The sequence below is a fragment of the Amborella trichopoda genome, chromosome 6 (assembly GCF_054954075.1).
Source record: "Amborella trichopoda isolate Santa Cruz 75 chromosome 6, AtrichopodaSantaCruz75HAP2 v2.0, whole genome shotgun sequence".
Lineage (NCBI taxonomy): Eukaryota > Viridiplantae > Streptophyta > Magnoliopsida > Amborellales > Amborellaceae > Amborella > Amborella trichopoda.
The window spans coordinates 49,101,383-49,117,964 of NC_142341.1; the positions used below are offsets into that span (position 1 = coordinate 49,101,383).

Genomic DNA, 16,582 nt, shown 5'->3' on the forward strand with positions numbered 1-16,582 from the left:
GATCTATGAAAACTTAAAAATCTTAAAAATTGACGGTAAAAAAATGTGTTACAAAATACACTATTTTCAAAACTTAAGATCCAATGTTTTCTCATGTTCATGCATCTTAATGCCCATGATCGATTTAAGGATATTTGGGCACCAAAACAACCTCTCTTGGTGAAATTTTTGATATAGGCTCTAATAATTTGATGGTTCAAAGCCTCGGCTCTATATAAATTTTTTCAAATATTATATATTCCCTTTCAAAAATAAATTATTAAGGACCCGCATTTCCACATGAGTCCTTGGCCTCATACGCGATGTCGAAACCTAAAAGGGCTCACTGGTCTTGGCGCCATTTTGTCTCACTAACGCAGGCGCCGCTTTCTCTCACTAGCGCAGGAACTCGCCGACTATCTTTCTCCCTAGATCCCTACCCAGACAAGCCTCTCTCTCTCTCTAAAAAAACCAGGTTAAGAAAAACGCGCCAATTCTTCTCTCCGGGAGTCGTTTTTGAATTGCACCATTGAAATAGGGTTTAAGAAAGAAACTTGGATGATTATTTTCATTTTGAGCTGAAATTTAGGAGATGGGGAAGAAGCAGAAGAAGCCTGGAAAGGGAAAAGAGAAGACAGAGAGGAAAACAGCGAAAGCAGAAGAGAAGAGAGGGCGCAGAGAAAGTAAGAAGATCTCGCAGGAAGATGACATTGATGCAATTCTGGTATTTCTTCTCTCTCTCTCTATTTGCCTACTTTTCTCTTTTTTTCTCTCCATATTTCAAACTTCGCATTTGTTGGCTTGTTAGGAGAATTTGCGACTTGGTCTCTCTTTCTTTGACATTAGTAGCTTGCCACCACGCTTTTGCTTCATTGTGTATCCGGGTACGAGTGATAGTGGATTTTGGAAGAGATTAATTTCATCCTATGACGGTTCCTAGCTTGAGTAATCCCGGTCCATTCAGTAATGGTTTTTTTCATGTGTTTGTGGATTGTTCTCTCTCTCTATAGAATTTGCTGTGTCGTGTGTCCTGGATTGAGTAATCGTGGGTCTGTTCACAAAATTATTTTTCATGTGATGTGGATAGCATAAGTCTGCCTCTATTTCTCTCTCTCTCTCTCTCTCTCTCTCTCTATTAGTCTGTCATACACTGGTAGTGGAGAAGAGCTAGTGGCATTAGTTTCTTAAATTACCAACATAGACAACCACTTCTAGCTTCCTTTGTTTGTTGAAAATGAATCAAGTATATGTTTCTTTTTTGGAAATCAACTGTGGGTGATTTTCAGGCCAGTATACAGAAGGAAGAAGCAAAGAAAAAGGAAGTTCATGTTGAGGAAAATGTGCCTGCCCCTTCTCTGCGATCCAATTGCTCGGTATTGTTAATGATTTCGCCATTGTTCTTCATTTCTGGTAGTTACTTTTATTCTTTTGATTAAGTGAGAAAACTCTCTTTCCTATTTGATTTGTTTCACTGCTTGTTTAGTTGAATGTAAACCCAATGAAGGAAACTGAGTTGATTTTGCATGGAGGAGAATTTTACAATGGTAACAAGGTAAAATTTATACATTGTCCTTTTTCCTTTCTCCCCCCCTTTTTTCTTGAGTTTATAACGTCTCCTATGATTATCATGTGATTGGGTTGTGTGGTTTTCATGCATTGGGAGGTATGCCTTCATTGATTGATATTATGATATAGACATTTGTATATGGCGATCTCTATCGGTACAATGTTGAAAAGCGTGAATGGAAATTGGTCTCGAGTCCAAACAGCCCCCCACCACGAAGTGCCCACCAGGCAGTTGCATGGAAGAATCATCTTTATTTATTTGGTTTGTGAACTAGACCACTTGAGCGGCTATACTTTTTCTTAGTACATCATAGTATTCTTTACTAAGATGTTATGTTTTGTGTACTTGTTTTGTTTGCTACAGGTGGTGAGTTTACTTCGCCAAACCAAGAACGTTTCCATCATTACAAGGTAGGCCTTTCTAAGGACTGTTCCTCATGTTTCTTCGATTAGCTATTTAATCTTTACAATGCCTCTTTATTGTAATTTTTGCTGTCTTTCCTTCTTTAATGGAAAAGATGAATGTGGCTTATTTATTGACTCATTCTTTCTACATCACAGGATTTTTGGATGTTAGATCTAGTCTCCAATCAATGGGAACAGATATCATTGAAAGGGTGTCCAAGTGCACGCTCAGGCCATCGGATGGTATGCAAGATTTGCTTGTTGTGGAAAGATGTTGAACACATAAAATATCTTGCAACTTTCATCACTTTTTGTGCTATATTTTCTAGTTTATCTTTATCTATATTTTCTAGGTTATCTTTATCATGTTCTGAACTAATTTTTGCCCATTTATCTGTGCTAAGAGTATGAAATCTGCTAACTAGGAAGCTGCTTTAGCCTAGTCTTGCTTCATGGTTATATAGATATAGATATTGAGCGAGCAATTGTTTGATTTTTTTTTTCATATTTGATTTACAGATACTTTGCAGTGCATTTCAAATTTGTTTCAATGCTTTGTAGTGCATTTCAAATATTGTTTCAGGCAGCAATGGGATATTAGCCATTATGCCAGGGCTGCTATTTGAAATTGTTTTAGTGTGGATTGGAATTCCAGATGCTGTTATTCATGCAGAACTAACTGCTGCTTTCTGTTCTCAAAATGGTGGCTAATACTTTATGTTGTAGGCACATATTCATGTGTGTGTATGTGCACATGCAGTTACCAGGAGATGCATACTCTGTTATGGTTTATTTGACTTGGGGGTTATTTGGGATAGACTGGCTCTTGCAATGTTTATTACTGTGAGGATAGATTTGTAATCTTTTGAATTTTGCTTTCTTCTATAAAAGTTAACGAATAAAGAAAACATAATCTTTCCATGGATAATGCCTAACACAAGGAGTTTCATATTCATTTGTCCTTATAAATGTGAAATGGAAAAAGGATTTGTAGGGTTTCCTGATCATGGCGGTATCTTGGGTTCTGTTTTTCTTGTTGATTTTTCCATTGCTTATTGTAATCACACCTTAAGGAAGGGCTTAAGAAAGGCTGCTGGTTGTTATGCTGTTGCATGGAATCACTATCACAATTTTTTATTTTTATTTTTGTATTATGTTTGCTGCCGATGATTGTTTTGGAATTCATTTCTTCATTGTAATCTGGAATATATGGAATTTAGTAATTTATTTGATGCTTTGATATGATATGTGTTATGTGTTATTTTTACTTTGAATTGCCTTCTTTGTTTAATTTCAAAACTATTTAATTTGTTATGCAATAGGTTATTTACAAACACAAGCTTATTGTCTTTGGTGGTTTCTATGACACACTACGAGAAGTCAGGTACAAATTTCATCATGCGTTGAACATAAATTGATTGAATTTATTTAATGCTCTATTTAGCTTGGTCATTCTTAACTTTTGAGGAGTCTAATTCTGAGTCATATCTTAAAAGTTTAAGTTTCAAAAGAATCAAAACCAACTGGTTTACTTGCTATTGTCTCCATTGCTATCTGCAACATACTCGGATGTCTTGATTGTTCGCATATTCTATGTATTGCATTGACAATTAGAGGCATCTGGACAGTGTTCCTCTTATGCAAGTTAATTTCATGTTGTTTTAAATATCTGCAGGTATTATAATGATCTGCATGTTTTCGACTTGGACCAATTCAAGGTAATTATGCATTTTGGTCATCTAATGGAAACTTGTAGCTTCTATTATGGTTTAGCTCCTGCCTGGTCTAAACTTTGTTTATGGGTTCTGCATTGCAGTGGCAAGAAATAAAGCCCAAACTAGGGAGCTTGTGGCCAAGTGCACGAAGTGGTTTTCAATTTTTTGTTTTTCAGGATGAGGTCAGCCTTCTAGAATGACCATGCACATGATTTTTGTGAGGGTTAAGATCTTCCATATGCATGTGAATGGTTCAAAGGAGTTTAGCCTTTCTATACCCTCCATTAAATGCCCTACACATGTACATCAAAATAGTTTACAATGATTTTGAAAGTTCAAACAATTGTAGTTATTTGGCTTGTGAGTCCTGACCCTTTTGATCATAATTCAATAAATATCACTTCAAATTATATTTGGCTTTTTTGAATTGCAACTCTTTTATTGATTAAGAAGCCTCTTTAGTGGTTGCTATCATTGTGCAGCATGCAACTACCAGCCAACATTTTCCATCTTCTAACTAAATCTTGTACCAGGGTACCTCTTAAATCATCCATAATGATCACCCTATTGATAACCACATCTGTTACTCTCTCATCTACATTACTCGAGCTTGAGAATTTTCCTTCAAACAGCTTATTGTTCCTTTCAATCCATATGCCCAGAAAATTGCTGCCATGCTTAGCACCCATTGTACTTTGCCCTTGTGTTTGTAAGGGCATAAGCTCCACTACGAAAGTAGATCCACCAGAGACTCTGGAAAGACCCATTCTATATCTCGGATACAATATATTCCAAATAACATGCTAACAAAGTATAGTTCCAAACAACAGATCCAAAAGATTCAATGGATCAGGAGATGATTTACACTATGTCTGCTTCTGTTAGGAAATTGCAGGCCTTTGTTGCAAATGGCTCCCTTTTAACGCCTTTTCTCCAACTGCTAACCAGTTGAAACATAGGACTCATGATGTAGCTGGGATGCTCCATATCACGCAAGCCGGGAAAGGAGCCTCATTCACACCTGGTAGCTTTTGGAAAAGTGATTTGACTGAGAACATTCCCTTGTTATCATATCTTTCTACCATTATTTTTGCCGCTTCACCTGTGATAAATTCTTACATTAAGCATTTTAAAAGAGAGCGAGCTTCATTGTCATTTAGATTTCAATGCAAATGTAGGACACCATTTCAGACCATCCCGATTCCTCCTTAGTGTTCTTGTACCTTTGCCTCTTGAGTGGTTACTATTTGAGCTAGTCTTGGTAACTGTTCCCAAAGGCCATTTCACATGTCTCATCCCCAAACCATGTAAGTTCCCCTAACCCCACTATCCCTGATGCCATCCATAAATCTAACCCTACTCTGACACGGAATCCTCCATAATGTTGGAGTAATCTTTGTGATTGTCTTCTTGGAAGTTGTAATTAACAAATATTTAGGGTATTTTGGGAGATATATGACATATGTGGTGGTGATTAGTTTTTTTTTTGTGTGTGTGTGTGTATAGAAAGAACGAAGTTAGAAGTGTCAAGAGGGTATACTAATTTAGTAGGGTGGGTGCATTTGAGATTAAAATGGTTGTATGGGATGTCAAAGAGCTTGCTAATCTTGCTTATTTTTAGGGGAATTTACAAAAAAACCCTTATAATATCATAATTCAAAAACATCTCACATAAGTTATATTTTACGCCCAAGTCTCACTATTTCATTTTTCCCCCCTTTCACCCCGGTTTGGACATCCAATGTTTGTTTCCCTCTTTTTTTTTTCCTTGAGATAGAAAGCAGAACATACATTGCATGTCTGAACCACTTTTTTTTTGTAACTAGAGCGGTTCGGACCAATGTTATTAATTTCGCTTCGCTTCGGCCAAAGCCTTCGGATTTTAAGCATAAACCGAAGCGAAGAGTAGCGTGGTGTTGCCACTTCGGTCAGATTCGGGCTGCTTCGGCTTGCTTCGGTATGCTTTGGGTTTACTTGGGTCGAAGCTTCAGGCTGCTTTGGTTAGAAAAGAAATACCTATATAAAAGTATATTTTTTCAATTTTATTTTAATTTTTTTAAAATTTTCCATTATTTTTTTATATTATATATAAATATCTAATTTATTTATATTAAATTTTAAAAAAAATCTGAAGTCTTCCTTCGAATCGGCCGAAGCACCGAATTGCTTCATTTTTTTCACCAAACCGAAGAAGACTCCAAAGCGAATCTGACAACATTGGTTCGGACATCCAATGTTCGAACTGCTAATTCACTTAAAAATAACGAGTACGGTTTGAACCACCACACTTGTTTTTCTTCAAACCAGAAAGAGCGGTTTGGCCATCCAATGTCAAAATTGCTCTTGAACACGAAAAAATGACAAATTAGAGTGGTTTGAAGATTCACACTTGTCTGTTTTTAGCCCAAAAGAGTGGATCGGACATTGGTTGTCCAAACCACTTTTTTTTTTCTCGAAAAAATAAGAAAGGGAGAAAAAAAAAAAACTGAGCTTTTTAATCTTGATCGAAGTGTTTAGACCACATATCTAAGTGTTGAGACCACATATTGTTTTCAAAATTTTAAAGTTTTTTATTATGCACTGTTGTTACTTGTTTTGATTCTTTTGAAAACATAGATGTTATGTTATGTCATTGTAACTTTGTAACTATGTTGGGTTGACGAAGTTCTCGTAGGATAGAGACTTGGTGAGATCTGGGGTCGCTACATTACAATGTTTATCTCTGAAGATTGTACCAAAAGCAAGTGGGCCAAGAGGGCAGATGGGAAAGCAATGGTCAGCATTGTTTTGGACTCATGATTTTGGACTAGGGTTCAATATATTTTCACCCATTAGGGAATGTATTGCGGTCGGTTGAAATTAAGAAGGTACCCATATTGGGACTTATTTACAAAGCAATGGCGATTGCCAAGGACGAAATCAAGAAATATTCGGCATTAATGAAGCTAAGTACAATGCTTTCTTGAAAACGATGGAAGAGAAATGCACTAAACTTAGCAGGGTACTGCCTCAACCTTGCTCTTTTCTACACCGATCATGAGATGCACAACAAGAGTGAGTTCATGGATGCAATCAACCAACGCAACATCAAACTCAACCTTGATCCTGATGTCCAAGACAAGGTCTTAATGGATTTAGAATAGAGTTGTTAATAAGGCAGAGTACCAAAATCTCTCCTAGTAAGTTTTCTCATTTGGATTTTGTGACTTGAGTATTAGATTCTAATGGATTTAGAATAGAGTTGTTAATAAGGCAGAGGACCAAAATCTGTCCTAGTAAGTTTAGAATTTACTCATGTTGATTTTGTGACTTGAGTATTAGATTCCAATTAAATAATTACCTTATGTACGACATAAAATAACTGCATGATGGACCATCCATGGGGCAGGTGCCCCGTATTTGTGGCAAATGGCTATGCGTATATTGAGTTTGACTTGTAGCTCATTTGGATGTGAATGCAACTTCAACACGTTTAAAATGGTAATGTTATTTAACCATGCCTCTTGTGGGTTACTAGTTCAGTAGTTATTACATATTACTTAGTAGTTACTTTGTTTATTAGCCAGTTAGTCTACTCCTACCTATATTATGTTTTGCAAAATTTTAATTGATCATTCAGCATTTATCTAAGAGCTCCGTACAAAGAAGAGGAACAAAGTTGAGCAGAAAAGACTGAACGACCTTGTCCTCGTTTAGTATAATCAAAACTGAAGGAGCGCTATAAGGACTGCAATGATAGGGATGCTCTTGTTCTTGATAGTGTAGATGATAGCAGTGAGTGGCTGGTTGATGCTGGGGATAATGAGGTATTCCATGAAGAGAGCTTGACCTGTGGCGAAATTTGTGAGGTTTTTGGGATACCACTGAGCCCTATGCGGACCACTCAATCTAAATCTCATAGGCAGGGGAAGAGGTTGATGAGAGTGAGAGAGCAGAATGAAGAGAAAGAAGCTGAATCATAGGAGACAAGGGATGAAGATGAATATGTTGAGGAAGTGGATGACTCTGATGATGATGGCTTGGCGTCATCATCAAATTCTATTAGGATGATGATAAAACTCAACTGTCATTTTGAGCTCATCATATGTGGTCATCATGCTTTGAGTTTTGATTTTTTATTAGTTTATGTATTTTAAGTTTTGTTGACAATTTGATTTCATTTATCTATTTATTTATGTATTTACTTTGTGTTAAAGTTGCTTATGTCTCATGTTGATGATGAGCAATGCAAGGAGATGCAACTTTGTATGGATTTGGGGCTAATAAACCTTACAAAGTTATTGCATTTCAAATTCAAGTTTCAATCCAATTGATGAATAAATTTTAAATAGCACAACTGCCAGACAGCAAAACGCACAACAGCCCTGGAAAATGATGTTCAAAGGGGTTTCGGGGTCATTCCAAAGGTTTTGGGTCCATGAACTGCTCCTATGAACTCCCCATAGGGCTTGAACCCCTTAACTCAGACCAGGGCCACCTAGTCTCCTGGGGGCCCACCTCTGTTTTTGGAACATTGAGTGGAGCTCTCTTCGCAGGCCTTGTTTGGGCTGTAAATGAAGGTGAATCTCTATATTTTAAAAATGTGGATAGCCATTTGCTAGATTTTCACAAAGTTCATTAAAATCTCTGTGGTTGAAGGTGTTTTGGCCACATTTTTTTTGCCGAATGGTTTACCCTCAATTGAAATTCATCTAAGCGAAACTCACTGAAATTCTTCTATTTCTTCAGCCGCCTCAATCTTCAAAACTCTCTCACTCTCTCTCTCTCTCGTACAAGTCTTCATCTCTCTCTACAAACTCATACATTCTCTCTAAATGTTCTTGTTGCTCCCTGTAAAACTATAGAATCAAGAATGGTTTGATAAGAAACCATGGCTTTACAAATCTGGGGCATCAAAATACATACGAATACACTCAAACACGCACAGAACACACAAACACACAAAGAAAAGAACAAACAAGCATCAACAACCCAAGCAATCTTCTGTCTTTCTCTAAATTTTGACCTCCTTTGTTTCTCTCTATATTTCAACCATTGGGAGCCCATCGACCCAAATCCCAGCAGTGACTAAGGCTGCTGATTATGCATGATGAATATGAATATGCGGCACACCTTCATATTCACAAAACTTGAGAAGAAATAGCATTTTGTTTTTTGCTGGTTTCAAGTTGACTATTGAATCTGATGCTGCTATATTTCTGGAGAATGATGAAATAGCACATATACTGCGCCATGGATTTAGATTTTAACCTTCTAGGGTTCACACTCATCCATCTACATATTGTGATTCTGTGGATTGCCATTGATGGTTGATATTGTGGAAATACTTCTTTGGTTTATTGCAATTGATGCCGAATTACTATGTCCATGTCATATCGCCTTCGTTACTTCTTTCCTATTTGCCTAGTGGGTGAATGGCTTGTCATTATCTATATTTTTAGGTTCTTGTGGTCCATGAATTTGTAAAATGACCTCTTTTATAGATTCATTAATGAGTACATTTGCTGATACTGTTATATTTCAATTTTGTAGATATTTTTATATGGTGGTTATTCTAAAGAATGTGACAAGAATAGTTCCGAGAAAGGAATTGTTCATTCCGATTTGTGGTCCCTTGATCCAAAGACCTGGGAATGGAGCAAGGTTTGTACTATTATCTATCTGCATTTTCTCTGTGTAATGACCTTTTGTGTGCTTATACTAGTTTCATGTACATGAGTATTTCTAGACTCTTGCTCGGTAGTTTCTTTGAGAGAAATTCCATGGGGCTGTCCTATGGCTGTCAAAAAAGATTTTGTAATGCAGTTTCTCTTGGATAATAAGGAATTCAGTTTCAAAATGAAATGACACTAATTTGCTCACTTAAACTAGATTTAGTCACTCATTTCCATTGATTAGTAAAATTCAGTAGGAGCCAAAGAGTGAATGCATTAGATGTTCCAAATGTCGAACATACAAAGAAATATAATAAATAAAGCTGTCATTCCATCTTGTTTATTCTTTGTAATCCCGCTGTACTGATTCTTTATGCTAAAGGATTTTTTGTAAAATTTACTGAAGATTAATTTGTGAAGCATCACTTATCATCAATTTATGTTAGTATATTAATAATTATATGACTCCTACATCTATTTTCAGTTTGTGATGTTTTTTCCAATTGAAGCAGGTAAAAAAGATTGGGATGCCTCCTGGACCTCGGTCTGGGTTTTCCATGTGTGTACATAAGAAACGAGCTTTGCTTTTTGGTGGTGTGGTCGATATGGAAGTTGAAGGTAAGATAATTAAGATTTTATTGGTGTTTTAATATAAGTATAGATAGAAGATACACCTGTATCATACATAAGTTCTTTGAGTTTTGTGTCTTGCAACAGTAATTTACCATTGCATATGTGGAGCTTATTTGGCTATTGAGTTTTCACTGCCTGAGACATTGTTTATGAGTGACAATTTATCTTTGTAACGTGGACTTGTCTTCTATATAATTGAAATTTCTGCAATGATGGATTGTGAATTAAAATTGGCATATTAGATGATGTTAATATGGTCTAAGAAGGGTGAAGACGTTAAACTTTTCTTTCACGCGTCCCAAGACTGGGTAAAAGAAGTGGGTTGTGTTAAGTAGGCAACCAAGTAAAACTTTGTCAAAACTTTTCTACATGTGTAAGTAAGTGTCATAACATCATCATCATTATCATCATCAGAGCCTTTTCCAAACTATTTGGGGTCAGCGATATAATCCTGGTCCACCATTCTGCTCTAATAAGGGCTATACCCTCAGTGATGCCATGAGTCCCCATTTTTTATCACCACTTCCAATCATGTCCTTTTGGGCCTAGCTCTTGCCTTTTTCTAGCCTTTCGCAACTTACACTTCCTAATAGGTGTTGTCCTGGGTCTGCGAAGTAAGTGTCATAACATGTTTTTATTATTATCATTATTATGATTATTATTATTAAAGTACTTCCATTCAAAGGTGAGAGACAGTTTTATGGAGGGAACTTCAATTACAAGCTTTGGTTCTTGGTATCAAGTAAAAATTATCCCAAAAAAAAAAAGAATCTATGACCTAGTTTCAATTAGCAAAAAGAGACCTTTTCTAGTATCAATAAAAAAAAAAGACCAGCATAGCATAGAATACATATGCTATATTAAAGCTGTGCTAGTCCTTGATCTCTTAAACATTATTTGCTAGCCAGAGAAGGTCCTTGAGCAAATTTGGTCATGCTCAAGGAAGAAACCGATATGCTATTGTGGGCCCAACGAGGCCTAAAAGCTTGTAACATACTTGACAATGTGTCGGCATAGGGGTTACCATAGTAGACGGCCCCAAGAAAACATTGCAGGTTCTGGTAGAAACCGTCATCACATCCTTTTAAGCTCCCATTGAAGTTTCATTTCATGTGCCGTCAGTTATTCATGTACCATTTCGGTCCACCTTAAACCTAGGGTCAACTCTAAATTGCAGCCATTCTCTCATTAAGTGACCATTGCTCTTGCTGATTCCTTTGCACACAATGGCCATAGCATACAGTTGTTGGAGGCAGCACCGAGTGTGGGAGCAAGAGTGGGGTATTGTTGCTTGCTAGGAGTTATCTAGTTTAGGAGTGCCCATACAATAAATATAAAAATCGGAGAAATTTTAAAAAGTAAAAGATTAATCACAATATTTAAATGTAAATTAAATAATTAGGTATGTATTTAATAAATTTACTGAAATAAAACTTGAGAGTAATAACTCATATTTTTTTATCTCGGTCTTCTCATGCATAAGTCCTTCACAATAAAATACTCCTAATATTTATAGACCTTACATTGTAATGTAAATGATAATAAAGGATCATATTTTGCCCTTATCTTCAAATATCCTCCTTCATTTCAATCTAAAAGAGAAAACATGAAGCAGCGAGGGCAAGAGACAGGGAGGGGGTTCCTTCTCTTTATTGTTCTACATTTTTAAAAAAGATGACAGGCCAAAATCCTGACAATTGGCAAAAGTTGTACTCACTATCCCCTACATTAAATTCAATTTAGGGTGCATTGAATTCAAAATTTTCTTTCTAATTGATGCAGGCTTAAGAATCTTTTGCTTTTTGAAAAATTTACGGAATGTGAATTTGAATGCTAGTTATCAGAATATCTTAGCATGGGTAGCGGTCTCGCTTTGCAAATGTAATCCTGTTCTCTTGGAGGGGGATCATGGTCTTGCGACAATCCCTTGTTGGAGGGAGCGCGACCCCTATCCAGTAAAGGTTGGTCAACAAGTTAAGATACGTTATTCTTTATACTTGAAAAGAAAACAAGAAATGTATATCCATAAAAATATGATAGCAAACATAAATACAATAAAAAAAAGAAAGCACTAGTTATTTAAATTATGTTCTGTAAATTATTTCAAGGGAAAGAGATTCTTGAATATACATCTATAAAGAATAGAAATATTTAAATTAAATGCTCCCTTTATGACGATTAATGTAGGGAATGATGGGTTCCAACTTTTGTTATAAATGGTTTTGAGATTTTAATTCATCATCTTTTTAGTAAATGTGTACAAGACATACAATGATCTCTCTCTTCCGTCTATCTATGCCTTCCTCTCTATATTCGTATATTTGTGTGCTCTCTCTACCTCAAGCTTGTTTGTATATTATTCAACTGGAATAATATCATAATCTTTTACAATTTAAGATCTAATAAACATCTTCAGTATATTTGTTGTGATAGACTTGTATACGAGGAGACTCAAGTAAATAAATGAGTTTGCTCTCAAATTTTGTTGGAGTAAATTTATTTGTTATTTGCAAGTATAATAAATATATTTTCAATGCATTAGCTTTTCAAGTAATGAATGCGATTAATCTTTTATCTTAAGAAAATTCTCCATTTCTATCCATTTATTATTTGGGCACTCCCTTGGCACTCCCAAAGTGGGGAACTCCCAACCAGCAATGATCTCCTACTCGTGGTCCTGCCTCTAAGAACTATTATTTGAATAATTATTAGTTTCCTTTTTTAGTGATATATAGTTATTGCTTTCTCTTTTTAATGATCTCTGTTTTCTCCACTCCCCTACAACTAAGAGTCTGGGGAGAACAGAAAAAGCAAAAGCATCAGACTGGTGGGGGGTTCTAATCCAATAAAAAGGCCCCTCCTATTTCCAGCATATGCCACTGAACCCATTGTGTCTTTGGTCAATGGTGCACATATTGGACGGGCTTCGCTCGGAAAAGATCAGTAATGTTCTCATAGTGTCTGCAGAAGGTGCGCCATCCCCTCGAGCTCAACTAATGGCATTTAAGGAATTACCTTCAGCTAGGAGGGAGCCTGTGATGGATTTAAACAAGATGCTCAACCCTATGAGCATGGTCAAAGCTTAAATCATATTGACATTTCCTGTAACACTTTCAAAAGAGTAAAGCGCCACTTATACCAACACGCTCATCTTTAAAAAGCATTTGTACATTGGAAGCGGATATGATTTTGTTATGTAGCCTTCCTCTTGCTATACCTTTTCCACAAGGTCCCTACAATGACGTCAATGTTATATTTGATGTGATATCTTCCTTGAGGTGTGATGATATGCTCCATTACTAAAGCGATAAAAATCCGTATGATCCCAAACAATTCAAAATGGCAAAATCCATATGAGAGAAAAAGTTGAGTACCATCTTGCTAAACAAGCTCAAACCTGTTAAGAGCCTTTATGATGGAAATGGCTCCTCAAAAAGGATCCTATCTCTCATTATTTGCCTTATGAAGTGGCTAGTTTCAAGGCATGGAAGCAATCCCAAACCTCAAAGATGGAAGCAATACTGCAGAGGTGCCAAAGAGTGCATCAATGAATATGATTGGAACTATGTGCTTGGGTTCAAGATCTCAAATGCCTCGTATCTCTTATCCCATAAAAAACGTGGTTGCTTCTTCCAGTTGATCAGAAGCTCCCTGCTCACATATTTGAGGTATCTCGATCCTATACGAATGCGTCCTAAATGTACTGATTAAACAACCCTACGTCTCCCTCTTTTGCTGCAGCCTGGGTTCACAGAGATGGCGACTACCCTTAAAATCCAAAGGAAAGAAATTAACAACAAAATATATATATATATCGACAGCTGTTTATCCTTCATAATGAAACAAAATGATCACAAACAATGCAACATGATGTCATAGTATTGTTCCAGCTTCTTTAGCTCGCTTTTTATTCTTTGACATATGGTTTAATGTTTGGAGAACCCAGCAAACCCTAAGTCATTGGGCTTTGAGGCCATCTGATGCTTGAGATTTTGAACCTTAGCTAACGGGATCTCCTTACATCGATGGCAATCGCAGTCCAGCCATGATCCCATGTTGAAGGAAGTGCAATCCCAATCTAATAAGGGTAGGTCAACAGGTTACACCTATATTCTTTAGGGAAAACATCATTTTAAGGGGTTGAAACCCCTTACATATCTTTAAAGGGGACAAATGATCTCACTAACATGTTAAGGGTTGCTTTTTTATTTTCATTTCACTTAGGTACCTCATCCAAAAAATAAAAATAAAAATAAAATAAAAATTCCAAGTTGCCCTTATTCAGGATTCGGAAGCCTAAACAACTAGAGGTATTTCAGTAATTTGCACCCCAAGAGGCTTTAACTGAATAATGAAAAACGGCTGGTTGTTTAGGGTTACCAATAAAGAACACATTGTTCAGTTTTAATAGTTGGGAACAACTAAGGGTATTTTTATCAATTGGCACTGAAATGGCTTGTATGTATTACATGACATAAATACTCCTAATTGTTCCTCACTAAGAACTCTAAACAATGTGTTCCTTATCTATAATCCTGAACAAGTGGGGGTGTTTCCATCATGCGGTTGGGGTTTAGACCCCTTGGGGGGTCAAATTATTGAAATACCCCTGATTGTTTGGCCTTCTCAACCCTCTTCAAGGGTTTTTTTTTTTTAGGAAGTACCTGAGTGAAATGAAAATAAAAAAAGCAACCCTTTAAATGTTTGTTAGAATAATTTACCCCTTTAATGATTTTGTAAGGGGTTTGAGCCCCTTAAATGACATTTTCCCTAAGCTTTACAACTTTTAAAGGGAAAAAGAAAAAAAAAAAAATCAATAAATGCATGTCATAAAAAAAAGAAAGCAAGAAATGCATATCCATAAAAAAAAAAGCAATGAATGTTATGAATATGATATAAAACAATAATTATTTATATCTGTGTTCTATAAATTTTTCAATAGGAAAGAGATTCTTATATTTCATCAATAAAAGAGCGTCCCAAAATCGCATATAATGCAAGGAATGGTAGGTATGACTTTTGTCACAATTGTTATAAAATTTTGACTTGTCTTCCCTCCTATTTCTTTTGCTCTCTCTACCTTGTGCTCTAGATTTCTTTAATGAAGGGGGGCATGTGAAGAAAATGGAAGGATGTGCATATGTTGTGATTGAAATGCTATCCTTTATTACCATTTGCAATGTAAGATCATATAACTATCTTTGATAGATTATTGTGAAGGACTTATATATGTGAGATGACTCAAGCAAATAAATTGAAGTTATTACTCTTAGATCTTATTTTAGTAAATTTATTTGTCATTATAGTAAATATACTATTAATATATTAATTTTATATCTAATATCTAAACAAATTGTGATTAATCTTTTATTTTTTAAAATTTCTCTATTGTGATATATTCATTGAACAATACTACCAAACTCCTAGTAAGCAATGATCCTCCGCTTCCGCTTCCGCCTCCAACAACTTTGCTTTGAACCCTTTTGTGGAGATTCAATATTATATCGTTAAGTAAAAATGAAGCCAAATTTTCCTTGTATTAAATATTTGTAGCAGAGATCCCCTTTTACGTATTACTCTACCGTAAATATATCACTCCTGATTTGATGGTACACCTACCTTAACTATGTGGAAATCGGAAATGCATGTAGATTGACAGAAGTCTATTTCATTAGGATTGAGTTGGCCAAACCCTTCACCCTGCATCCGGTATACCCTCCAGATAGCAATTACCCTAATAATGAATGTTCTCGTTGGAATTCCTTATATATTTTAATGAAAAGTTTCCATGTATGACTTCCTTATTTTATAAATCAATTGGTGTGACTTGCCATGTGTCTCTCCTATGTGCGATAAACATGTTTTCTACTAAGATGTGGGTTCTTATTTGTGATTATCTGTTTTTTATGTTCCTTCGCAAGTTTCCACTTTCTTATGCTTTTATTTGTGATTACTATGAGTGGCATTCTTTATATGTGCTTTGAAATAATGGTCTTCCTTCATGTAACTTCCACTGTTTATTGATGCAGGTGACAATCTTTGGAGTTTGTTCTTGAATGAGATCTATGGTTTTCAACTAGATAACCATCGATGGTGTGTTTCAGCTTCCTTGAGTTTTACTTAGTATGACTTTGAAACTGATACTATTTTTAAATGCGCTCTTGTTATTATTTCCTAACATGGCATCATTGTTTTGGATTTCTCATTGGTGTTACCCTTTTGACCTTTCTCACTAAGTGCTTGTTTTATTGATATGCTGTTTTAGTCTACTAAAGCAATATTCTTTGATTTTTTATGGTGGCGTAAGAACATTTGACTTGTCTCTTCACCTTCATGACCCATATTCCTTCCTCTTGTCTGCAGTTTTTAATAGATTAACTTGTAATGCTGTAATATTTTTATGTAGCGTATAAAGTAGATATTTGTGGTATTTTTTCCAGTAAAGTAAATAAACATTTTATTCTTTATATTAAAAAAAGGGTTCTATTCTTTTTTTGTTTCACTAATATGCATGATCGGAGGCAATTACTATAACCGAATTCTTAGCTTATCCGCTATAAGAGTTTAATATTTCTATCAGCTCTGGATCAGTTTGAAGCAAGAGTCAATGGATAAAATCCACATAAATGC

General features: G+C 35.8%; 1 protein-coding gene across 4 annotated transcripts in view; it reads left to right on the forward strand.

Annotated features, from left to right (window-relative positions):
- Positions 1-344: 344 nt before the first annotated feature.
- The window catches only part of LOC18441870 (Galactose oxidase/kelch repeat superfamily protein), a 35,341-nt gene continuing 19,103 nt past the window's right edge, over positions 345-16,582 (forward strand). For all 4 annotated transcript variants that reach the window (XR_002282224.2, XR_016057080.1, XM_088868974.1 and 1 more), the window contains exons 1-12: positions 345-703; positions 1,266-1,352; positions 1,463-1,531; positions 1,675-1,807; positions 1,910-1,956; positions 2,107-2,193; positions 3,273-3,334; positions 3,626-3,668; positions 3,767-3,847; positions 9,198-9,308; positions 9,832-9,937; positions 15,982-16,045. Coding sequence is in view for 2 of the 4 variants with exons in the window: in XM_088868974.1 (XP_088725100.1) it covers positions 572-703; positions 1,266-1,352; positions 1,463-1,531; positions 1,675-1,807; positions 1,910-1,956; positions 2,107-2,193; positions 3,273-3,334; positions 3,626-3,668; positions 3,767-3,847; positions 9,198-9,308; positions 9,832-9,937; positions 15,982-16,045 (1,022 nt within the window). In the remaining 2 variants the exon portion in view is untranslated. The remainder of the gene's footprint in view (positions 704-1,265; positions 1,353-1,462; positions 1,532-1,674; positions 1,808-1,909; positions 1,957-2,106; positions 2,194-3,272; positions 3,335-3,625; positions 3,669-3,766; positions 3,848-9,197; positions 9,309-9,831; positions 9,938-15,981; positions 16,046-16,582) is intronic.